The sequence below is a fragment of the Jaculus jaculus genome, chromosome 8 (assembly GCF_020740685.1).
Source record: "Jaculus jaculus isolate mJacJac1 chromosome 8, mJacJac1.mat.Y.cur, whole genome shotgun sequence".
Taxonomy (NCBI): Eukaryota; Metazoa; Chordata; class Mammalia; order Rodentia; family Dipodidae; genus Jaculus; species Jaculus jaculus.
The window spans coordinates 76,396,873-76,421,940 of NC_059109.1; the positions used below are offsets into that span (position 1 = coordinate 76,396,873).

At 45.3% G+C, this 25,068-nt stretch overlaps 1 protein-coding gene across 1 annotated transcript in view; it reads left to right on the plus strand.

Moving 5' to 3' along the window:
- The first annotated feature begins 15,506 nt into the window (after nucleotides 1-15,506).
- Nucleotides 15,507-25,068, plus strand: part of Tmem132d (transmembrane protein 132D) — a 769,582-nt gene continuing 760,020 nt past the window's right edge. The window contains exon 1 of the mRNA XM_045157859.1: nucleotides 15,507-15,930. Coding sequence (XP_045013794.1) covers nucleotides 15,852-15,930 — 79 coding nt within the window. The 5' untranslated portion in view covers nucleotides 15,507-15,851. The remainder of the gene's footprint in view (nucleotides 15,931-25,068) is intronic.

Consider the following 25,068-nt stretch of genomic DNA (forward strand, 5'->3'; position numbering starts at 1 on the left):
CTAATTGATTAGCTCCAGGCCCAAGAGAGACCCCATCTCAAAAAGAGATGGACAACATTCCTGAGGATGTTGTTCTGCATGCAAGCACATACATATGTACTCTCACACATATGAGCATGTATATACGCATGCACACACACATACACAGCAAATTAAAAGCAAAGGAAAAGATGCTTCTCTTAGCAATCTCAGATGTGACAATAAGGACAAATAATAATTTGTACTCCATGACCAATGAACGAATGACTCCTCTTTTCTTCACAGGATGTAACATTAGCTAGACAGATTAATGGCTAAGGCCACCTTCAAAGCTGAATAGTGGTCAGAACTGTAGCTTTCAAAGTCAACTGGATGTCGACATCCTTTCTAGGAGGAAGTCAGTGTTGATGCAAAGTGACATGACTTGGGCGTCTGACCCACATAACAGGAGATAATGCTTCTTGTGAGCTGGAAACTCTTGATGTCTATTTCCATCCATCCTGGTCATTCCAGGTTCAAAGGAAGCCTCAGGCATGGATATTCAAATTTCACTAGCTTTTAGACCATGTCTCCCTTGCCCCCTGTTGTCTCTAGAACTGATGTTTTGGGAGGAGTTGGAGAAAACACTACATACTTGGCCATCACTTGCTTGAATTCCATGTCATGATGGCTTAAGCACAAGTGGCAAGTCATTGTGGTTGGCTTTCATACACATGCACACACACACCTGTGCACACACATTCTTCTCCCACACGTGAACATGCAAACTATAAACATTCGAATGCAGAAAAGACCCAGGCTCTTGGGCTTCCATAGAGTGTTGTCTTTTCTACTTGCCAATTCTGGCTCCCTTCTCTTAGTGAGGCCCTGTGACTGCTGGCCCTGGACCTTCCATCTTTCTAGCAGAGAAACAGAATTCCAACTTCATGCCCCAGTTTGTTTCTTCTCAGAGAAGGACCATACTGATCCCTACTTGTGCGGTGCAGTAATCTTCTAGACCAGTAACCTTATTCCAGGGCAAAGATAAGCTTTCACATCAGGGGCAGCATAGGCCACATGACTGTGGGGATCTGTGGGGTCTTACAGAGAAGGTTCTGGCCAGACCTGCCCATTACAATCCATTGCAATCTGCTTCTGCCATTCAGTGCTTGAGAAGAAAGTCTTCCTGACCCACTCCACATACCATGCAAAGGAGCCTATGTACAGACACTTGTGTCTCATACATACATCTCTGCACAGGCTCAAAAGTCTCACTTCTAGCCTCAAGTTCTGTCTGCTGGTTAAGAATCAGTGAGAAGCCAGGCATGGTGGCACACTCCTTCATGCCTTTAATCCCAGCACTTGAGAGGCTAAGGTAGAAGGATTGCCCTGAGTTTGAGGCTACCCTGAGACAATTACAGGGCAGCCTAGGGTAGAGTGAGTGGAATGAGATGTCCTCAACAATCTATTTGAAAAATGACTTGATGTATTCTTTGACTAAAAGTTCATATAATCTGTTCAAAATGGAACATGTCTTTCAGGACAACCTGAGACCAAGTTTCTAAACCATGGCCACTAGTGTTTGGCTAAGATAAACTTCCTTATTCTCTTTGTGGTGAGAGCTGTGTTTTGTCCATGGTCAGAGATTGGTATTGCAGGGTCAAACATATCTGTATGCCTCATCTTGCAAGTCATGGTTGGCTTGAGCATCTGAGTTTGGTGGGATGGAGTTCACCAAGCGATAGCAGCAATGGCTTCTATTATTTCTCTGAAATTTGACTCCACAAGCATGAGTTGAGGCCCCTGCCCTGTGGAGAGGAGAACTGGGCTATGTGGGAAGCATGGGAGCTGCTAGTGTGCAACAGCACTAGTGAACCAGCCCAATCCTGGGTGTTGGAGCCCTACATCAGCTCTGGTTTGCTCTGGGGGTGCTGTGTAACTATCCCTCATCACTGAGGGTTTTTTCTTCTTCGTTTCTCTATCTGAAGATGTAAAGGTGTCCCTAGAAGTGTTTGAATGTCTGCACTTTAAGGCATTTCTCATTTTATTGGAACCCAGTATTCATTCTTCCTTCTGGGACTTTCATTGCCATTGGATTCCCATAAATCACTGCTTTATACACCATGGTCCTTCTCACTTGTGTCACACACACTGTGGGTAACCTCAACCCTCCCATGTGACTAACACCAAGTCTACCTTGATGAGTCCAAAATGGCATCTTTTGGGCACAGGCTCAGGTTGACTTAGTGGCATAAAATTTTATTTTGTTAATATCTCAAATTCTGTGGGTCAGGAATCCACACTGTGATGTTAGCTACCTGCACGCACGCTTGAGGCTGTGATGGGAAGCTTGGAAGTCTAGATGACTCACTGGTGGGGACATTAGAGCTTCTTGGGACTGGCCTTTAGAATATGCACACATGGCTACTACAGGGGATCTGGTTATCCCTGCCATCAGCACAGAGGGGCCTCAGAGGTCACTTGGTAGTGCATGAACACTGTTCAGTCCAGGGGCACTGGTAGAGGCCGCACCCCAGGGTGGAGATATAATGGTCACATTGAAAAGTGTCACTGAACCACCTGTGGAGGTCACAACCTATACCCATGGATTTGTAAAAGCATATTTGTTTGGAGGGTGGCAGGGGATGGGTATCTGAACAAAGCCAGTACATATCTTATTGTTGAGGGGTTTGCTTGGGCTCATGTGTATATGCATGTTCAGATGTGTGTGGGCACATGTGTGTGAGCCTGTGTGTGGGCGTCAATGTGGGTGTCTTTAGTTATTCTCCATCCTGTTTTTGAGACAAGGTGTCTCACTGAACCTAGAACTCACCAGATTTGGCTAACAAGCTAGCCAGCAAGCCTCATGGATCCTGTCTCCACCTCCCCAGTGCTTGGACTGCAGGGACATACCACCACATTTGGCATTTTACATGAGTGCTGGGAATCCAAGCTCAAGAAGTCATGCTTCTACAAAATATCCTTTTCTCACTGAGCTATTTCTCCAGTCCCTTGTTTTGAATTTGGAAACTGTCTCACATTGTAGGCCAGGCTTGCCTAGAACTCATTATGTAGCCCAGGCTGGCCTTATATCTGTGGCAGAGTGGTACAGAGTTCCCACACCTGGTTTGTGAGGTCAGTTATTAAACACTGAATGACTTCAGCATCAGAGGCTGTGGCTTCCCTCCCCTTGTGCAACTTGAAGGTGAAGCCCGAGGAATGTGCCTGCCAGAGGATCAGCAGCAGGCATGTTCACTGAAGACTGCCTCTACTGACAGCTGGAGTCACTGGACCTGGGGTGGGGCTGGGGTGATGCTCCTTCGGGGACAGTGCCCAGGTCCCAGCGAGGGTGAGCTCTGCATCTTCCTGCCACAACACGAGGTTATATAAATGCCCAGCAACACTGTTTTAAAATGGCAAGTCTGACACTTAACTTGAACAAGGAGGTGCAATAGCTCAAGTACAAACCCTGAAAATGTTGTGAGACACAGAGGTTTGCAGCCGAGTCAGCACTTCTCCAAGCGTGCATGGAAATGAAAACCAACAAGCGGCCCACACCTGCAGTCCAAGAGGGGCAATCACAGAGGCGCCCTTTCTTTTCTTCTTCCCAAGACTTGGCATCTTTTATGCAGACAAGAAAAACTTTAATAACAACAAAAACATCAAGGTTCTTATTTTAAACTCCAGGATGAGTTGAGTAAATTAGGGATTGGAATTGTAGCTCTTACTTCCTGCTTATGGCTGCTCTTTGGGCTCTGATGTGAGCAGAATACCTACAAGGATTTGCTTTGCTTTCTAGTGAATCCCCACAGAGCTAATGCAACACTGTGCTGAGAAAACCTATACCTTGACCCTACAGTAGCCCAATAACTTATATGGCAAATCAGACATGGATCTAGTAAGGAGAAACAGAGCTTTTTGCAATGTATTTCTATTCTGCTTCAAAGCAGACATCGGTAGTCCCCCCTTTTCTGACTGATAGCTCTGTGCTGGGCACCATTCAGAACCTCATACTGGAATGCATGGAGGCATGCATTCTACAATAGCCCAGTAAATTGAGCAGTAGTATGTTTTGTCCTGTAAGTTTATATGTATATGCGTTGCACATGTGTGTATGCATGTTTGTATTGTGTGGCTGCAAATGTGTGTGCATATGTGTGGAGGCCTGAAACCAATGTCAGATGTCTTTCTCAATCACTCTCCACCTTAATTTTTGAGTCTCTCACTGAGCCTAGAGCTCTCCAATTAGGACAGACTTGCTGGACAATGAGTCCCAAGGAGTCCTCTTGTCTCCACTTCCTCAGGGCTGGGATTACAAGAACGTGTCATTACACACCACTTTTATTCTGTGTTCACAGGATCCAAACTCAGATCCTCATGCTTGTGTGGCTATATGAGCTATCTTGCCAGCCCTTTAGATATTTTTATGATGTGGTAGTTGTGACTCAGAAGGTTTAGGTAGCTTGTCTAGGGTTATATAGCTCTAACCTACCCCCAACAAAGGCTTCTCTCTAGCCGTCTTACCACATTACCGGAGCATTACACTGCAAAGTAAGCAGTGGTGTCAAGCACATTAACTCCTGAAGGTGACAAGAACTCCCCAGAAACAAGTGAAGTGGCCTCTACTGTGGGTTGAGCATGAATTGTCACTATAGGCTCTTGTGTTGGAACTTGTCTGCCAGCTGCCAGGCCTGTAGAAAGGGTTTTTCTTGAGCCCTCTGACCTGGGCAGATTCATGGCATGATCACATCACTGGAAGCTGGTGGGAATCAGGAGGTGGAACATAGACGGAGGCAGTGAGTCCTGTGGTTAGAGCTGGATCTTGTGCTGGATCCTATCTCCCTCTCTCTGCTTATTGACCAGCAAGGTAATTCTGCCATATGCTCCTGCCACCATGATGCCTCACTGGAGGACTAGGGCCTATACCCTCTAGGATCCCAAATAAGTCACTCCTAATATCTACAGGTGGTAACAAATGTACAAAATTTCAGTTTCTCTTGAGGGAGTTGGGTGGCCTGATTAATGGAACAACAGAGTTAGGGGCAGTGTTACCATTAAGTTGAATGATTATTCTGCCACAAAATAGTAATGAGAATTAAGGGTAGAGCCCAGGGCCTCAAACAGGCTGGCCTAGGCACTCAAGCCACCTCCAAGCACATGGAGAGACACACTTTCTCTCAGACTAGGAGAGACATGGCTAAGAGGAAAAAAGGGCAGCATCCATTTATTGAGTTTTAAAGAGCATAGAGGGCTGGGGAAATGGTCCAGTCAGTAAACAGCTTGACACAAAACTAAGGACTGTTGTTTAGATCCCCAGCACCCATGTAAGTGTGAGGTAGGTATGGTGACCACCTACAATCCTGGTGCATGGGAGGCAGAGGTAAGGAATTCTTGGGGGAAAACTGGTTAGCTAGAATAGCTGCATCAGTGAGCTCTGGGCTCATGTTAGAGAGACCCTGCCTCAGTAAATCCAGAGGAGACATTCAATGTCAGCCTGTGGTCTACACACACACACACATACATGTGAGCCCCCTACATGCACAACACACACACACACACACACACACACACACACACACTTACACATGTATACAGTGCCTCTGTTGCACAGTATTCTGGACTGGTAGACCCAGGTCCTTGGGGAGCTGAGATCCAGATCTGGAAGAGGCCCATTCTGAAAGGACAATGCTGATACATGACACAAAACATAAGCTAACAGTACAGAAGATATGGGAGATGAGAGTTGCCATGTAAATATTGTATCCCTTGAGGAAGTGAGTGAATTGTAGAGTTGTCCATGCCAAAGCACCGAGTCAGGAATGTGACTGCTACTGGAAATGACAGCATGGTCAGGAACATAGATGAGGGTCAGCTCCCACACAGCCTTGCAAGGAATTATAAGAATATCAGCTTTTCATGGGGGAGGCTGGAGTCCAAGAAAGGGTTTGATGCTAAAAGATGACAAGTCAGATGTAGGCTTTTCCAAAACTTCTTTAGCCACATTGGAAACAGATGAGGAAAGAGAAAAATTGGTAAGTGATCTTTTGGTGTGAAGATTCATGTAGATGGGCTCAGGCAAAGAGTAGGGGTATGTGACAGAGAGGTGATTCATGGTACTTGAGGAATGAGGAGGCATGGGCATCACCAATGCACTCAGTCTTTTGCTCTCCAAAACCTGCTTCTGTGCTTGGGCTGATGGGGAATGTGACCAGCCACAACCAATTTTTGCATGGTATAGTCCAGATGCTCATGGAGAAATACTCTTTTCCCTCTGACCCACCTGAAGCCCTGAGATAGGCTATAGTTACCCTGGCTGGTCACTCTTGGCTGTACAGTCTTGGACAGCCTTGTAATTGAAATGAGTGTTTTCAGCCACACACAACACCATGACAGCTGACTTGAGACCCTGCCACTTGCTAGTAAGCCCCTACTTCAGACAGGTGTGTGTGTGTGTGTGTGTGTGTGTGTGTGTGTGTGTGTGTGTGTGTGTGTATGTATGTTTAACCATATCTTTGCTAGCTCAGAACCTTTACCCACCCAAGCTGGGTTATTTTGAAGGTTAATTTTGGAAGGCAATTAAAAATATTTGATAAATATGTGTATTTGAAGTACAAATTTCTCATAATGGATTCTCCAAAGTTGTTCCTCCACAGGAATGACAGATTAAAAGAAAAAGAAAAGCAACATAAGAGTGTGGATTGTCACTCCTTTGAAACACACAACTGAATAAGAGCTGGACACTCACAAGTAATAATGACAGGTAAAGGGTTACTTAAAAAATTTTTTTTGTTCATTTTTTATTTGTCTAATTGAGAATGGCAGACACAGAAAGGCAGAGAGAGAGGGAGAGAGAGAGAGAGAGAGAGAGAGAGCACATCAGGGCCTCCAGTCACTGCAAACGAACTCCAGACGTGTGCACCCCCTTGTGCATCTGGCTAACATGGGTCCTGGGGAATTGAGCCTTAAACCAGGGTCCTTAGGCTTCTCAGGCAAGTGATTAACCACTAAGCCATCTCTCCAGCCCAAAAGGCTACTTTGACAGGAAGTTGCAGTTGGTCCTCAGACTTTTAAGTTTCTGCATCATCTGTCTTAGAGCTATGTTTTACAAAAGCAACTGTAAGGAAACCCAGGGCCTCCCTCATTCTGGTTTGCAATGCTCAACAAGATACTAAGAATCTGTGTTCTAACTTGTCATTGTCATTTTCAGTGGCCCCTGGCACAAGTCTGTGTCAGAAAGAGCCTATCATCTGTAACTCTCTTGCAAAATCACCTTTGCCTAAGGCTGGCTGCAGCACTCTGTGCCTCCAGTCTTTTCAGCCCCCTGAAGGAACCAATCAGGGATCTTTGTGCTTTCTTAAGAAACCTATTTGATGCTGGCAGTAGATGCTGGAGGCCAAATACACCCAAATTCATGTGTAGATATCTTCACCCCACAAGTGATGGTATTAGGAGAGAGGTCCCAGGGATGTGAAAAGGCCATAAAGAAAAGGCCCCAGCAATGGGATTAATACCTTTATTGAAGAGACTCCAGAGAGCTTGCTGGACCCTTCTACTGTGTGAGCTGAGCCTTCTTTATTTATTTGAATTATTAATAATACTATAGAAAACAATGCTGGTCCAAAACAATTTGCAAGTCTTTAGTTACTGTGTAGATTAAAAAGGACTAAAGTTCTGGCTGGAGAGCCCTAAGTTCAATTCCCCAGCATGCATTTAAAGCCAGATGCGCAAAGTGGCACATGCATCTGGAGTTCATTTGCAGCAGCTGGAGACCCTGGTGCACCAATTTTCTCTGTTTTTTTCTCTCTCTCTCTGCTGACAAAATAAAATAAAAGGTCATCTTTAAAAACAAGTTCAACTTAAGAGAAGGTTTGCATGATATGAATAACTCTCAACTCTATCGCATATTTTAATTTCCATTTGTAGTGAAACAGAAGGTGTCAATACCCTCCATTCTACAGCTCCTTATCTGCTTGGGATTAGTCACTTCCTTACTTGCTCCAATAGGTGTTTATAAACCTTTACAGTTAAAAAATGCGGTATGACTAAAGCAAGCATGACTGTGTGCGCTAGTTACAGCACATGTCCTTTCATTTTTCTTTGGATGGGAAAGCAGCTGCTCGAACTGCCACTTGCAATCACTAGGGGCCGCTGCAGGTCCACAGATGCTGTGCCCACCTGCGTCTGTGTAGCCATCTGTGTATCCTGGACCCACAGTGACACTCTGTTGTGAATGCCAGCTGTGCATAAGAAAATGTTTAAGACACTTGGATTTCTAGAGCCCTTTAAAACCTTTGGACCCATTAAAATAATGATAATGATAATGGCACCAATCTCATGTTGCCTATTTTATTAATTTGAGCAAATTTTAAATTATCTCTTATACTGCCCCATCCAAAGAGGCAGCTGTCGAGCAGCTATTTCCTCTGGATTGAAACATTCCCTCATGGAAGGAAGCAGAAAGCTAACAAAAGTCACAAGAAAGTTACAAAAACACTTCGGAAAGTGAAAAGTCTCAGGAGGGCCGTCCTGGAGGTTATAGGAATAAGCAGCTGCTGGGGGAGAGGAGACTGTCTTGCTCACAAGTTGTACAGGGAGCTCCAGTACTGCCGGCTTCAGAGGTCCTCAGCCATGCTGGAGTGGGCTTTCTGGTGCTGTTGCTGCCATTGAATCGTGTGTGTTCCTGTGAGTAACCCCGGTAAACTCTGGCTCACCGAGCTAGATGGGAAGAATTGTTTCTTTTGTCTGCCATTGGTGCCTTGTCTGAGGCGAACGGAATTTGTTTAGAACTCCCAGGAAAACTTGCTCAGCCATCACAGTGCTGCTCTGCCCCTGCATTCATTTTGAGACCAGGAAACTCACTCTTGAGTGAGCCACTGAGCAGTCACTGTTTTTATTTTTTTTATGACTGATATTTCTCATGTGACAAGTCAGAAATAAGTTTACAAATAATTGGCCCTACGTTATCACATTGCATTAATCCCATATTGATCAACTGAAGTGCCAGGCAACAAAGGTCTGCGATTAAGTGAAAAGCTGGTATGGAGTTAGTAGATATAGTTTGCTTCTTTTTGTTGAAGGCATATGTGCTTTGTGGAAGCAAAGACTCTGTACCCTGACAGGTCTGTAAGGATTAACAGTCCAGGAGCATCCTAAGTCTTCTATCTCAGAATCTCAAACACAGACCCATACTGGCTGTGCAGAGAAGGGAATTTCAAGAGGAAACAGGAGCACTTATGTTATTTATTTAGTGAGCTTATACTAAGTAGACATAGCTTCTCTCGAAATCAAAACTAGCCCCAGCCCTATTACTTCAACCTGCATATTCCCCAGAGCCTCCTTTAATAGCTTCCAAATTGGGCCGTTGAAAATCCTCTCTTTTAGCACATGGGGTGGGAATAGTGCATCATCTTGACAGTCTCTTTGATGTTGGCAAATTCAAAAATTGCCAGCTGAAATCTCCCCTCTGGTGGCCACTGACCATTTCTCTTGGGCAGCATTAGCTTCTTGAACATCAGTTTCATAAGTCATTTTTATTTGTGGGCAGAATAAGGGAGTTATTTCTCATTGTTAGTGATACTGGCTTGTGTGCTGAGGTTGGAAAATTTCTGTAGTAAGTGATTCACTTTTCACAAAAGGCTGTTCTGATCCAAGCACAAAACTCCTTGACTCTATTAGAAAATCTGATTTTGAATGGACAAAAGAAATCAACCCCATTTGGACACTTAGCCAGGAAAGTAAATCGATTGTTCTGACTCATGTCAAATGCTAACTCATTATGGGATTGTGGCTGAGGCCAAAGCAATGCCAATACCTTCTTGTTCTAGTTGCCTATCATCATGAAGAGATGGTAGCCACTGTGTTGTTCTGGGAATGTTGGCCTTGGCTGACCTCCTTCTCTCATTGGTATGTGTGCTGACCTCCAGCCTCACAGTGGGTAGCCCAGCTCTAGCCTTTAGCCTGCATGGTGACATCTCCCCCTCACCAATGTGGTATGACATATGAAACGATACTATGGGACACAATTCCCAGTGCAGCCTGAACTCTTGAGCTGATTGGCCTGCTACTGTAACAGCTTTCTTGGCCCTGAAAACCAGAGAAGCAGATATGGGCAAGCACAGAAGCGGTACAATGCATATTTACTGGATGATGCCTGGAAAGACAGAGGAAGAGTGAGACAGAGGGAGGGAGGGAGAGAGAAAGGAGAGAGAGAGAGAGAGAGAGAGAGGCACTGAGGACTAGAGAAAATTAGAGGAGAAAGGTGAAACAGGATTCCTGTGCAAAGTATGTATTCATGAAACTTCTATAAGCTGCTCTGGGCACTCAGACTCATTGTGACACATCAACTCTCAGCATTTCCAACTTAAAATATCTAATTTCTTGCTTATTGAGAGATCAAGTCAAAGAATCATTCCTGGAAATTGAGGAAGACTCCTTCCTACTTGCCACTTGGCCATTGCCAGAGTCCTGGGAGTTTTCAGGGGTTTTCACACTGCTGGAAACTGGGAAAGGCTGGTGGGTCACCCAATTTTTCTTAGGCTTTGATTGCAAGCTGCACACTTCCTTCCACCAGTAGGCTTTTGGCCAGAACTCAGCCCCTGGCAGCATGTCACTTAGGAGGCCATTGTGTGCTCTGGTTATCCAGCCAGCAGAGAAAGCTGGAATCAGGACACATGAGACAGCTTTTGTCACTGGTTTTGGGGATAAGTGGGAAAAAGCCCATGAGAGTTTTCAAAAGTAGTCCTTCGGTGTATATGACCTTGTATGGAATCCTCACCCTGGTTAGACAATACACAGGGGCCCATCAGGCCTTAAGCATCAGGAAGCACCTGAGAAACCCAGCATATATGCTCAAAAATGGCTGCTCAAGGCTTGTGGATCTTTCTGTGTTGATCCTCCCTCCCATGGATCTTTGCATAAGCTGGTCTTCCAGGATCACCTAGGAGATCTCAAACATTCTGTATCCCTGGGAGGAGGTGCATGGGAGAAAGACAGAGGGAGGAGATGAGAAGAGTGGTCTAATCAGAATTTGTGTTATTGAACAAAAGTAAAAATGAATTTCACTTGGATATTTCCTGTGTAGGCACTAGCAGGGGCTTTGCTGTCTCCATCCCCATCATATATGCCAGGCTTCATGGGCTGCCACCAGCCTACAATAGCCAAAGCATCTTCTACACACCAGTCATATGACTCCCATGTTAGGTAAGTACAGCCTGGAGAATCATGCCTTTCAGTTGCCTCACTATTGGAGGAAATCCTTGTACTTCTGTTCACATTTAGTTGGTCAGATAAATGAAGTCCTTCAAGGAGAGTGACAGGTGGGAAAAACCCCTGATTACTCTTCATGGAGGTGTTGGGTGAACTACACAGGCCCTCTCTCTGTAAGGCTATGTCCATCAGAATTCTGTCCCTGCTCTTGCAAGAATGCCATGGACTGATCTAGCAGTGGGACATTTCCTTGCAGCCTCGTGAATTTTAGGAAACTGGGAAGAAGGGTTCAAAAAGGTGTTGCTGCTTGTTCCAGAGGAGCTGGTCTGATATCTGTCCCTCAGTCTGGTATTACCCAAACATGCCTGCCTTCAAGAGGCAGGAGAGAAGACAGTGTGCATGTGCACGTAGGCCAGGCACAAGCCAGCATTACTCATGCTTCAGAAATGAACGTAGCTATATTTAAAAAGAAACACTGCTGAAGTGAAAAATATGAAATCAAACCAAAAAGATCAGCAATAACAGTAAAAATTCTAAAATTCTTGTTAGACATTACCACTTTGCATGGAAAAAGGGTCTCTTTTCACTTCTTTGCAGTGCTAGGGATTGAACCCAGGGCCTGCCACATGTAGGCAAGCACACTATCAGTGGGCTCTATCCCCAGCCCTTCTATGTTTGTTGCAAATCAAGGATATTTGAATTGTTCAAAGGACATTCCCCACAGCCTTCCTAGCAGCATCGTCAGAAAGACAGAGGCCTGGGATTACGCTTCATACCTTGCCTGCCTTTGCAGTGCTCTGGAGCCTCTACGTGCTCCCAGTGGGTAAGTTCCTCAAAAGTCTTGGGATCCCAGACTCCTCATTTCTTTACCACTCTGGAACAAAGCTGGCATCTCTTGAAGCTGCCACAGAGAATGTTTCTATCTCCCTGGAAAACAAGACTTGCCTGTGTCAAGGCCTCACTCACTTAGCAAGAACAATTAGCACTATTTAAGCTCCAACAAAATTAGGTTTACACATTGATTTATGGCCCTGTCGAAGTAACAGATTTTTGAGGAAAGCGCATTTCTGACAATTGGTTTGAGAGCAACAAGGCAGAAGGTTCTGATGGAAAGGAGTTCCAGAGGCACAGGCTGCAGGAAGAACCTGGCAGCAGCAGACTTCCAAAGACTTCTAAGAAGGCTCTTCTACCATCGATTGACTGTCCTAAGTACACTGAGGGCCAGGTGCACACACTCCAACAAGCATTCTGGCTGGAGAAGGAGGGAGAGATGATCTGTGATCTTATTTTGTTACTGATTGGGTTTGTACAGTGACAGCTTCTAAAAGAATAGAGAAAACTTTGCTCTAGCCAACTTTCCATGATAAAAACATCATAGATATTCTAGGCAGCAGCTAGAATCTGGCAGTCTCCTTTATCTTACGGATATGGATAGAGAACACTTGTGCAATGATGAACCTAAAAGATCATATGATGATTGCAACTCAGAAAAATAAAACTCAATTTGATTTAGGAAAAAGACGGAAAATGAAGATTTTTAATAAAGAACATTAACTTCTACTTAGTAAATGTAAGAAATATCCTGAAAATAGACTCAAATGCACAGCAAAACTGGGTCTGTTATGAGGGAGGAGGACCCTGGGTGAGACAGTTGGTCTCTACTGTGAACTTGATTGAATCTAGAAGCAGTAGGGACAGGTCCACGAGACATTGCCAGGACGAATTAACTTGAGGGGAAGGCTTTTCCAAGGTGGGCAGCCCTTTTGGTGGCAGCTGGCATATAAAGAGGGTTAGGAAATGGAGCTTTGTGCTTCAGCACCCTTGTTACTTGCTGGTGAGTGCATCTGCTTTGTGCCTGCCATCCTTCACTGACATCATGGCTTCTTCCAACTTCCAAAGTGGACAGATGACCAGCGGCTCTTCAGGAATCCTAGAGGCCTTCAGTTCCAGTTTGGAACTGCTGAGAGATCCACCACTGTGGCCTGAGCAGCTACCTGGTTCTCTGGCTGTCCAGGTGCAGACAGCTATTGCTGGACTGCCCAGTGCATATCCTCTAAGCCAATCTAACAAATACCTTGTAATATAGATTCATTGCATGGGTTCTGTTCCTCTAGCTAACGTTGACTAATACATTGGGGTAGGCATGAGGGGCACTCAGAGCCCAAGGTGAGAGAGTATGCGTGGGATGAAGCTTCGGTTTCTCAAGAACTCAGTTGAAGGGAGCAGTGACCCAGAGCAATGGCACATATTCCCTGCACAGCTGCACCATTGTGTCCTGAAACTTGTCAGGAAGTTGGTCTGGAATGCCATCCATCCCAGCTTCGTCAGCTGATGCTGGCCTTAATGCCCAAACAGCAACCTGGACAAACTTTTGGGTTCTTAGCTGCACCAGTTTTGTGGAGCTTATAGGAAAGATATACAAAGACAAATGAAAGCTCAAGAACTACACAAAAGAAAATAGAAAGACAGACTTACATTTAGAAAGATACTTGCAGGATAAGGCGGAAGCCCAAATCTCAAAGACAGGAACAACTAGAAAGACAATCTTCTGTAGGACGGCTTGGGTTCCTCTGATCTTTCTTGAAACTTTGAAAGCTGAAGAATCAAACAAACCTTGTGTGTGTGTGTGTGTGTGTGTGTATGTGTGCGTGTGACTGGGTGTTCATGTGTGTCATTGTGGGTGCACAAATGGTGCCGTGGAGCCTGTGTGTAGGTCAGAGGACAACTTCAGGTGTTCTTCCTCACCTTCCCCTTGTTTGGGGCAGGGTGTTCTGTTCATAGCTCTGAACACCAGGCTAGTGGCCCGTGAGCTTCCAGATAGTTCTCTCTCCCTTCTTGCCAGAGGTATGCGGGGACTACGGAAGCTAACACTATAGCACCTGGCTGATAAGTGGGTTATGGTGATCTGAACTCACATACTCATGCTTGTATGGCGAGTGATTTGTCCACTGAACCATCTCCTCAGCCCCAAACCTGAACCTCGTAATGTGTGGGTGTAGTTTGCAACCACAAGGCAAAAGAATCAGAAGTGGTTCCCCCACCACTTTGGACAGATTTGGACACCTGTGGTGGTTAACCTTCATTGTCAACACAACTGGATTTAGAATATCCATGGAAACACATCTCTGGACATGTCAATGAGGATGTTTACAGCAAGGTTAATAAAGGAGGGAAGACCCACCTTGATTGTCAGTGCCTCCATGCATGGGTTGGGGTCCTCAATAGAATAAAAAGGCATAAGCAACCTGAGCACCAGCATTCATCTCTCTGCTTCCTAACAGCCCATGCAGTGTGACCAGCCCCCTGAAGCTCCCACTGCTATGCCTCCCCCACAGGGTCTGCTTGAATCCAAGGCTTTGTGGACCAGAGCGGGCTTCCACTCACAGTCCTAGGATGGGGCCTAAGAATCTTGCTGTCTTTCTAAAACGCCTCAGAAGGCACAAGTGGAGAGCCATACTTGTTATTTTCTTAAGGCAATGTCTTCACCTAGCTGATCAATTCTTGTTTCCCAAGAGACAGCTGGGGGTCAGGATGGACTTTTTCTGGGGACTCTAATTTGGAGATCATTCAGAGATGGAGTAGAGTCAGCATGATCCCAGGCTCTCAAGCTTCCTCACTGAGAGGTCACTGGGGAAAACCCAGTATAGGCTGTGGGTCATGGGGCACTTTCTGGCCTGAGGGCCTCCTATAGCCTGAGAAGTTGAGGAAGGGGGCAGGTGACCATCTGACACCTGTTGTGGGGGTAGGCAGTTCACTGCTCAGGCCTCCTGGGAGCCCGCCCCATTTCGCGCACTGAGGGTGTCCAGGAGGCTGGTGCCCAGCAGACCAAGGAGGTGGGATCTAATTTGCGGATTGGGGCTCACAGCTGTCACTCCGAAAGGGTGGGGCTTTAAAAAAAAGGACATTATTTTAAGGCAAAGCCTCCAACCCCCGCAGGGCAGTGTGGTGCTCGCAGGCGCCCCGGATGCCGCGGGCCGAGCGGGCGGTTCCTCCTCCACGCGAAGCCCATCCGCCTACCCCGGGCGCCGCGAGTTGCCGCGCGTCTCCGGAGCTGGCCCTGCACTCATAGAGCCCGGCGGGTGCCGCGGGGCGACCGCACCGGGCAGCGCGGGCTGAGGCGCCGGGGCGGAGCCGCAGCACCCAGCAAACTTTGGGCTCCCGAGCGCGCGCTCGGGATGGGAGCTGCAAGCCAAGGCGCCACGGACCGCTCCACGCGCCGGGCCCCCTGCCGCGGGGCCTCCGCGCAGCCTCTGCCCGCGCCCGGGGCACCGCAGCTCCGCCGCCCGGCCGCCAGCGCCCGCTAGCCTGCCACGGCCGGCAATCCCGCGCGCCCAGGCGTCCGGGCCCCAGCTCCTGGGACCGCTGTGGGCTTGGGGACAAGAGAACAGAAACCTTCTCGTGGATCAAATAATATTTTAAAAAAATCTCAGAGCCAATCCCAGTGAGGGTGAAGGAGAGAAGTGGGTTTGGCCTGCGCCCTGCTGGACCCAAGAGCTGCTCTGGAGCTCTCGTGGCGTCGCCTCGGCCTGGCCATGGACCTGCAGGAGAAGGCTTGCTCAGGACGTCGGGGCGACTGGGAGCCCTAGGGGATTCTCCGCTGTTCAGCCCCAGCCTCAGCCCTCTGTGGACCTGGCGAAATCACTCCTTCACCTAGTTATTGCCGAGGACCTGCGCCCCGTGTCTCCGGGATGTGCCCCTATGAGATGGGGACGCTGTGGCACCTTTGGTCTCCTGTGCTCATCAGCCTGGCCGCCCTTTGCTCCAAAGGTGAGGATGTTGCCACCACCTGGTCCCGGACTAGGGACTAACTTTGTTGGGAGTGCATGAGCATGTTTGGATAGTGTGTGTGTGTGTGTGTGTGTGTGTGTGTGTGTGTGTGTGTGTTGGAAGTAGGGGCCCTGGAGAGAGAGAGAGAGAGAGAGAGAGAGCGAGAGAGAGACAGAGACAGAGACAGAGAGAGACAGAGAAGGAGGGAGGGAGAGAGGGAGGGAGGGAAGGAGGGAGAGAGAGAGAGAGAGGGAGAGAGAGAGAGAGAGACACGTGTGGAGCCAAAGATCAGGGCAGGCTCTTTGGCCAGGATGCTCTAGGTGAGTATTGCAAAGGGACAAGGGGTCTCTGTCCAGAATGTGATTTCAGTAAGGAGGGGTTATAATATATATGCTTGTCAGCAAAGGTGATCATTGCAGGGCTAAGCCAGATGTGATGGTTCTTCAAAGGTGTGGTAGTCAAATAACCTGAAAGCTTCCTGGAAACTGGAATTGACTTCCTCACTGGCTCTCACCTGTTTGGAAATAATTCTGGAATAGTCCTGTTGTGTGGGAATACCATTTAGCTCACCACAGGCTGCTAAGAATATGAAGTGGCCTGGAATCCCTTTCACACCTCCCCCGCCTAGCATCTCCACCCCCATCATATTTCAGTCCAAGGTCTCCTGAGGTCCCCCCTCCTTGTACCTACTTGTTGGGCACAGCATCCCCACAGGCCCACTAGCTGTCACAGCTGGGTCCTTGTCTGCCTCACTCTTTGTTGCCATCCCTGTGTGCCTGAGGGAGAAGCAAGTTTGGAAACCTGGAGCAGATTCCTTGAAGAGCAACTGATTCCTGTAGAAGATTGCAGAGAGGATCAACCATTCTTTCAGGACTGATGGGGGTGGGGTCTTCCAGAGCACCCCGTTACAAGAAAATACATGGAGAGAAAAATGAAGATTCTTTCCTCTCCAGTGTATGCCAGAAAAAAAATGTAAACATTTTTTTCCCATGAATATTTTTTCAGGAGAGATTTCTCTTTGAAACTTCAAAGCCAGTTACCATGCACCTTTTCATTTTATGAACCTTCTGTCTGCTTTCTCTGGTATCTGCAAGATCTAGTTGCTTTGGATCTGGAAATAGATTTAGGCAGATGACTTGCTGGGCTTTTGTGCTGGCTGGAAGGATCCAGGGAGGAGATTTTCTGTTTACCCACTCTACTGTCTTTTCAAGTGCCACCGAAACTAGCTCAGATCTGCTAATGATGAGCTAGGATACCATGTGGACCAGAGCTTGTGGATGAAGTGGATACAGAAAGGAGTGCCTCCAAGTTAGGCAGGTGTGAGGTTAAAACCTACATCCACAGCAACTGCTCTGCTGCGACATGGCTGGGAGTGTTCCGTGTTGATGTCACGCCTTGATAGGATTCAGCATCTGTTTCTGTGCTGCAGTGACAAGATTTGGTTAAGAAAGGTGCAGAGTAGCCCTGTGGTTCTGCTTTGACAGTGGTGTTTCCTCTGTGGTGTGCATAGCTCTCTTACTGATTTCTACATTACATCCAGCAGTAGAGTTGCAATTCCCTGGTGTTTTTGCAAGGGGAAATACTGAAAGTCCCCAAACAAAATACTGTGTGAGTGGAATTCTCTTCCCTAAGTGACTAAAATGTAGCCTGAGAATGATGCCATCAGCTTAGCATATAACAGCATGTCTTGTGTGTGGACTTAGGAGAACTCAATTCAGCCAGACATCTGAAAGTTAATTGGTTCTGTGTGGAATCTTCCTTCACATAGCTGGGAGCCTAGATGAGCACATGGTAAGGAACTCAGTCAAGTGCCTGAGCCACGAAGAACAAGAGTAAATGAATGTTATCAGATTGTGTAAATGAGAATTTTGTTGGGGGTAGATATGACTCATACACCAAGGGACAGCTCAGTCTGTGTCTCAATCTTTCAAAATCTTTCCCCTGAAATTGTGTGACCACCTGCAGGTTCCAACTTGCTTGAAATCAAGCACAGGCTGCTCCGCAGAGGACTTTAATCAGAAGTAAACACACTTTGAGATGTCTTATTGGTCTGTGATTGAATGCAAAGTGAAGTTAGAATCAGATATTAAATATTTGCTTCTGTACTACAGATAGGAACCCTTAAATAAAATAGAATATACATGCTAATACCATGTCAATGATGTTGAGCCTTATGTATGTTTTCAAACTCATTCTCAATGCCCTTTGCAAATAGAAATGCAAATAATGTGCTATCTCTTTGGACCTAAGAGCCATATTATGAAACAAGTTTGGCAACAACCTTGGCATATGGCCCCAAACATGTCTGGAGAGTAGATTTACTTAAAGTTGTCAGAGAGCTTGTGTCTGCTGTTCAAATTCAAAATTTTGTTGTACACTTGGATGTTGATCAGTCTGAAGATGAGTGAATTCATGTCTCTGGGCTTTGTGAGAGGGAACAGGTATAAGGACAAGGAAAAACAAGTATAAGAGTAAAGAAAAATCAGTGGGGAGATGGGACGAGTAGATAGCCAGACAGTATTTAAATGCAAGTGTGGGAAAGTTGCCACAGTTAGGCCTCTTGTCAGCACCGTAACCTGTATGCATACTTTAGCTGTGTTTTCTTGTAAGTGCCAGTGAGAAGCAGAGGCCAGCGCCTGGCTCCAAGAGAGGAGCTGATGTTGTGATGAGGTGCTTGAGCTCAGCAGTGTAGCCTTGACTCTGGCTGCTGCTGGCTGAGTGCAGTGTGCATCCTGAGCTGGGAGGGCCCATGCCGGGCTTAGTGGTTTATGGTGTAGAGCCTCCCTCAAGATCAGAGTAAGCTTCTGGGCATCAGGGCACCATCTCTGGCTCTAGCTGGGCTAGAAGGCAGGATGAGAGATTCCAGGTGTCAGAGCTTTGTAGGGCATGAAAAACATAACAGGAGGGAGCCGTGTGTGTGTGTGTGTGTGTGTGTGTGTGTGTGTGTGTGTGTGTAAGTATATATATTTATAGTTCATATTTAAAAACAACCACAATTAAAATGCTGAAGATAATGGGGATATCAGAAAGGTTTTCATTCTTTCTCTGAACTAATGAGCTAAATAAAATGTGATTTTATTAAAAACACTTACATGTGCCTAAGTGTATCATGTCTGTAGTCTTGGAAAATGGTAGCATCACAAATTTCAAGCAAGCATAGAATGCATAATAAGACCATGTTTCAAAAGAAAATAAAACCTCACATGTGTAAGTTTTTAAATTTTTGTAGAATTTCAATTTTGAGGTTCTGCTAAGTTTAGTTACTATACCAGTTACTTTCTCGTTACTGTGAACAAATACCTGAGCATAAGCAACTTAAGGAAGGAAAGGGTTTATTTTTTGTTTAGTATTTTTTAAAATTATTTTTCTTTATTTATTTGAAAGAGAGAGAATGGGCACACCACAGCCTCTAGCCACTTCAAACAAACTCTAGATGCATGTGCCCCATCATGCATCTGGCTTACGTGGGTCCTGGGGAATTGAACCAGGGTCCTTTGGCTTTGCAGGCAAATGCCCTAACCACTAAGCCATCTCTCCAGCCCTTGTTTGGTATTTTAAGGGGAAATTTAATGATGGGGAAGGCATGGTGGCCGAAGCAAGAGACAAACTGGTTACATCAGTAGGCAGGAAGAAGAGGACCAACAGGAAGTGGGGCTGGGTTATAAAACCCGCAAGGTCCCTCTCAACGACTCACTCCTTCCAGCAAGGCTCATCACTGGAAGAATGCATAACTAAGATGTGGTATATCTACACAATGGAATTCTACACAGCAGTAAGAAAAATTGACACAATGAAATTTGAGGAAAAATGGTTGAACCTGGAACAGATCATTCTCGGTGAACTTACCCAGTCACAGAAAGAAAAGCACCACATAGTCTCACTCATCTACAGCACCTAACCTGAATCTACCCAAGATACCATACACACCTAGCAAGCATCTTGTGGACTAGACACTAAGATGGGTGAGGAGGGAGAGGAGGGCCATGGAGGGGTGGGAAACACAAATCTAGACCCAACGGCAATGGTACCATAAAACTCTACTTCCTAAAAGGCTCCACCTTTTGCAGGCTTCCCAAACAGTGCCACCAGCTGAGGATCAATTATTCAAATACACGAGTCTATAAGGGTCATTTTATATTCAAACCACAAGTTATACTGTTACAAGTCAAGGGGATAAAGGAAATAAACTAAATCTTTCACAAACAAGTTGTTATAGAAACACACTTGACCTTATATTTCCAATTCATACACTGAACCATGCATCCATTTATCTATCTATTCATTGTCTATTTATCTATTCATCTATCCACTTATCCATCTACCATTTCACTCTACTCATTCACCATCCATCCATCCATTCATCAAATGCTGAAGGCTGCTTGTTTTCAGTGTCATCCTCCCCAGATATCACAAGAATAATTTGTAAGTGCTGTGGTGACATGGGGTGGGGATCTCAAGGGTTCTCACACTGAAGAAGTTTCCTGTGGTCATTTCTCTAGATTTCAAAATGCCAAAAACTGTAGCATCATTGCTTGAAGTTACAGGTGTGAATCTTGGAGAATTGGCCACTGTGGTGTACGCTTTGTGGGACAGAATCAAGATCTGTGGAAACAGGTGATGAGTATTTGACCAAAGCAGGTGAATGAGAGCTCCCTTCTCCTGATGGTTGTTGTCAGCTGAGGTAACAGAAAGGGAAGAGATATGTACAAAAGGTGAGAACAAGGTAAGGAAGGACAGTGTAGCTGGGGTGAAGGGAACAATGAAGATACCATGCTTCATGAAGGGATAGGAAAGGCAGTGGCAAGGCAGAGCCAAGGACAATGTCCACACACACCCTTTTCCCTCTTAAGATAATGCAGGTGGAATCTCCTTCATGGGCTTTGTGAGGGCCTGGACCATTGTTTAAGAAAGCCACTGAGGGAAACAGGGATGGATTTCAGTTCAAGAGTGTGTTTCCTGTGGCTTCTACAATGCATGGTCCCAAACATGACAAGCAGACAACAGCAGCCCAGAGTCAAGATCAAGGCAGGAAGTTCCAAGGGAAGACCCTTCCTTTTTGCTCCAGTCCCTAGGCATAACAAACCTTCCTCTAGATCTCAGAGTGCTGTCAACCACAGAGGTTCCACAGGAGCTGCCATCTCCCCTTTTCCTGGCACTCGCACCATAGTATTTCCCATCCCAATCCTACATCTCCCACTGCCCCTCTTGCTAGTGCACATGAGAGTGCATTTAAGGCCATACAAACAATTCCCTCTTCATTTAGTCACATTCTTGCTTTGTCTCCAAATGAGGTAACTTATATTCAGGACCCAGAGATTTGGATGTGAATATCTTTTAGAGGTTGGGGATGTGTGACATTCAAAGAATATTTTCTCCTTCCTCTCTGAAACCTTAAGTTCCTCTAGGGATAGCAAATACATATTTTTTTATATCTATCTTTGACTTCTCTTTAGTACTTAGCATGGCACATTAGACATTTCATAGATGCAATAAAAAATTTTAAGTGTGCTTAAGAGTGTAAAATATTGCCAGAAGAATCTTTGCCTGATAATAAAATGGGTTAGGGCTGCCTTTTCCAGTAATTTTAAACAGCTTCAGGAAATATGTTGATCAATAATAATAATAATGACTATTTAAGTGATTATTGCATGGAAGACATTGTACTGAGAAATTTATGCAAATGGTTTTATTTGTGAATTTGCAGACAGGCCGGTAGTTTTCATCCATGCAGAGGCTGAGGCTCAGAGAAGCTCACTAACTTGTCCAAGACCTGATAAGGTTCTGAATTCTGCTGTTGCTGCTCCTACTGTCAGATCTGCACCGTGCTGTGTGGGATTCTGTTTCATAACTAAACCATTTGTCCAGCAGGAGTTAATGGGATCTGCTGCTGAGGGGTGCATGTAGCAACACATCTCCCTTCAGGGTAAGCTCAGAGCCTAAGGCCTGGTAGATGTTCAGTGTTCCTTAGACAGATGAATAGAAGGAAATCATACTGTTCAATTTTTCTCAGCCTTTATTTTGCCAGGAGTAATCAAAAATGATAACTACAATGGACTGAAACCTAGCCTTTTAATTTTAGGACTGCTGTGTAGTTGAGTAGGTTATGAATGTTGTGTTGGGTTTGGGAGCTAGCCTACTTGATGGATTTGCAGATGTGAGATATGATCCATGGATGTGTCCATCAGTCTACTTAAGTCACATGAATACCAGTAGCCCAGGTACCTCCAGGCCAACAATGTCCTCTGTCCTCCAGAATAAAAAGAGTAGGTGGTCTCCAGTGGCCTTTGGGAAACTGACAATAAAGAAGGAGGAACACATAGAATGAAAACAGATAAATGTTAGTCATGTTTGGGAAAGGTGAGTATGGGATTCTGGGAACACATGGATGGGTTACCTTGGCTTCTAATGACAGAAATGAGATTGAGTATATTATGGGAAGAATGTTGTGGGGACTCAAGTGAAAGGAACAGGAAGCCATCTTGGGTTTGTTGTGAAATCAGATTGAAGACTAAAGCTTCTTTTTGTGGTTGTCATTCATTTAAAAACACTATAGGGAAAAAAGACAGGAGCGCCACATCTTAAACATTGGTTTTAAGGCAGGGGGTTATACCTAGGTAACATAAAATGCCCCATCAATTCCCAAAATTAAGAATCTAAATGAGAAGAAGGACCTCACATTGAAAATAAACACACTTGGGATAAACACTTTTTTTTTTTTAAATTTAATTTATTAGTTTTCATTTCAGTGAATACAGGCAGTTTGGTACCATTATTTAGGCTCATCTGTGATCTACCCCCTCCCATTACACCCTCCTTGTTAATGAAAATGGGTCGTGCATTGTGGAGTTAGCCCCCAGTTATTAGTATGATAAATGTCTCTGCAAATCATGACCCAACATGTAACTCTGACATTCTTTCCGCCCCCTCTTCCGCAAGATTTCCCTGAGTCATGTTGGGTTCATTTTTGGTTTGCTTCAGTGCTGCGGTGTTGGGGGCCTCTGAGGCTTTGGCTCTCTGATTTGGTAGGAGTTGATTTTTCTCTGCGTTGATCTCCTTCCCCTTTGTGCTGGTATCCGGTTCACAGGAAAACATCACCCTTGCTTATTTCGCCAGTTGTCCTTAGTTTCAGTTGGGCCCCTTTTGAGGTATGTTGGGGCAGCTCTTCTTCTTAGGATCTGCATCTATCTGGAAAAGAGAAGCAGATTCTCCAACGGAGAGTAAGTTAGCACCCGGAAAATTGAGATAACACTTACTATTTTGATAGACAGTTTGATAGGTGTAGGCCCTCTTATACCCCGTGATTGATGGTAGCTTGATATTGTAGGAGGGCTTGTGTTTGGGTATGGTTCTGACTTGTTTCCCAGCTCCAGCTAAGGGTCTAGTACCACTGAGTGGATCAGTTAGCCAAATCAAGAGCAATTGATTCCTCACCATGGCTGTGTACCACTATTGCACTTGTGTGGGCATCACATCCGGTTATTTGTTGCTAATTAGGTTAAATAATGTGTTGCTTGGACAGATCTTGGTCATTTCCCCCAGTCGCCTATGTAGCGCCTTCTGGCACTAGACACGCTGACTGTCTGGGGACTGACTCTCTCCTGGCTTCCAGCCATGTCATTCCATTTTACGTGTCAGCTGTGTATGGAGTCTTCAGCAATAGGGTCTTATCACTGGCGTTTGGTGGGTCATCAAGTACTCTGACAGAAGTCTGTCATTGTTTTGGGAAACCTTGTAGGTTTCTGTGATCAAAAGCTCATTGTGGATGGTAGGCCCAAGCTGGAAGTGGGGGTTTCAGGTCAGTGTCCACTAAGAAATTGAGGAAAAAGATAACTAATATACAAGAGTTAGAGAGGAGAGAGATAGAGGGGAGAGGGGGAGAGGGCGGGAGGGAAGATGTAGTAGATTTACGTCAGTCTTGATCCTACCCTCTCCAGTGTCTTGTGGTTCAGGTGTTTCCTGTAAGGGTCTAGTGAAGGTTCAGCCATTTGGTCTATCTTTTAGGAAGTAGAATTTTATGGTACCATTGCCGTTTGGGTCCGGATTACTGTTTTCCACCCTTTGATTTCCTCCCCACCCTCCCATCCATCTTATTGTATAGTCCATGAGGTGCTTGCTGGGTATATAAGGCATCTTGGGCAGATTCAGTTTAGGTGTTGCAGATGAGTGAGACTATGTGTCGATTTTTTTTTTCTGTGATTGGGTAAGTTCGCTGAGAATGATCTGTTCCAGGTTCAACCATCTTTCCTCAAATTTCTTTATGTCGTTTTTTCTTACTGCTGTATAGAATTCCATTGTGTAGATATACCACATCTTTGTTATCCATTCTTCTAATGATGGACATCTGGGTTGATTCCAGCTTTTAGCTATTACGAATTGAGCTGCTACAAACATGGTTGAGCAAATCTCTCTGGCTTTTGGTTTGAAGGTTTTAGGGTACATGCCCAGTAATGGTATAACTGGGTCTGTTGGTCTTTCTATAGTCAGCTTTTTCAGGAGTCTCCATATTGCTTTCCAAAGTGGTTGTACCATCCTGCATTCCCACCAACAGTGAATGAGTGTCCCTGCTTCTCCACATCCTCGCCAGCATTTATTTTCATTTGACCTTTTGATGTTGGCCATCCTTATTGGGGTAAGGTGGAATCTCATAGTTGTTTTAATTTGCATTTCTCTGATGATTAGGGATGATGAAGATTTTCATAGGTGTGTGTTTGCCATTTGTATCTCTTCCTCTGTGAATTGCCTGTTTAACTCTGTGCCCCATTTTGTGAGTGGGGTATTTGTCTTCTTATTGTTTAGACCTTTGAGTTCTTTGTAAATTCTAGAGATAAGGCCTCTATCAGTTGGATAACCTGCAAATATTTTCTCCCATTCTGTGGGTATTCTATTGGCTTTGCTTATTATATGCTTGTCTGTAAAGAAACTCTTCAGCTTCATATGATCCCAATGGTTGAGTGACTGTTTAAGAACTTGAGCCACTGGGGTTTTATTCAGGAAGTCTTTTTCCATTCCTGTATCATGGAAGGTACTTCCTAAATTTTCTTCCAGTAGTTTTCGAGTTTCTGGTCTTATGTTGAGGTCTTTGATCCATTTGGATTTGAGTGTAGTGCATGGTGAAATGTGTGGATCAAGTTTTAGTTT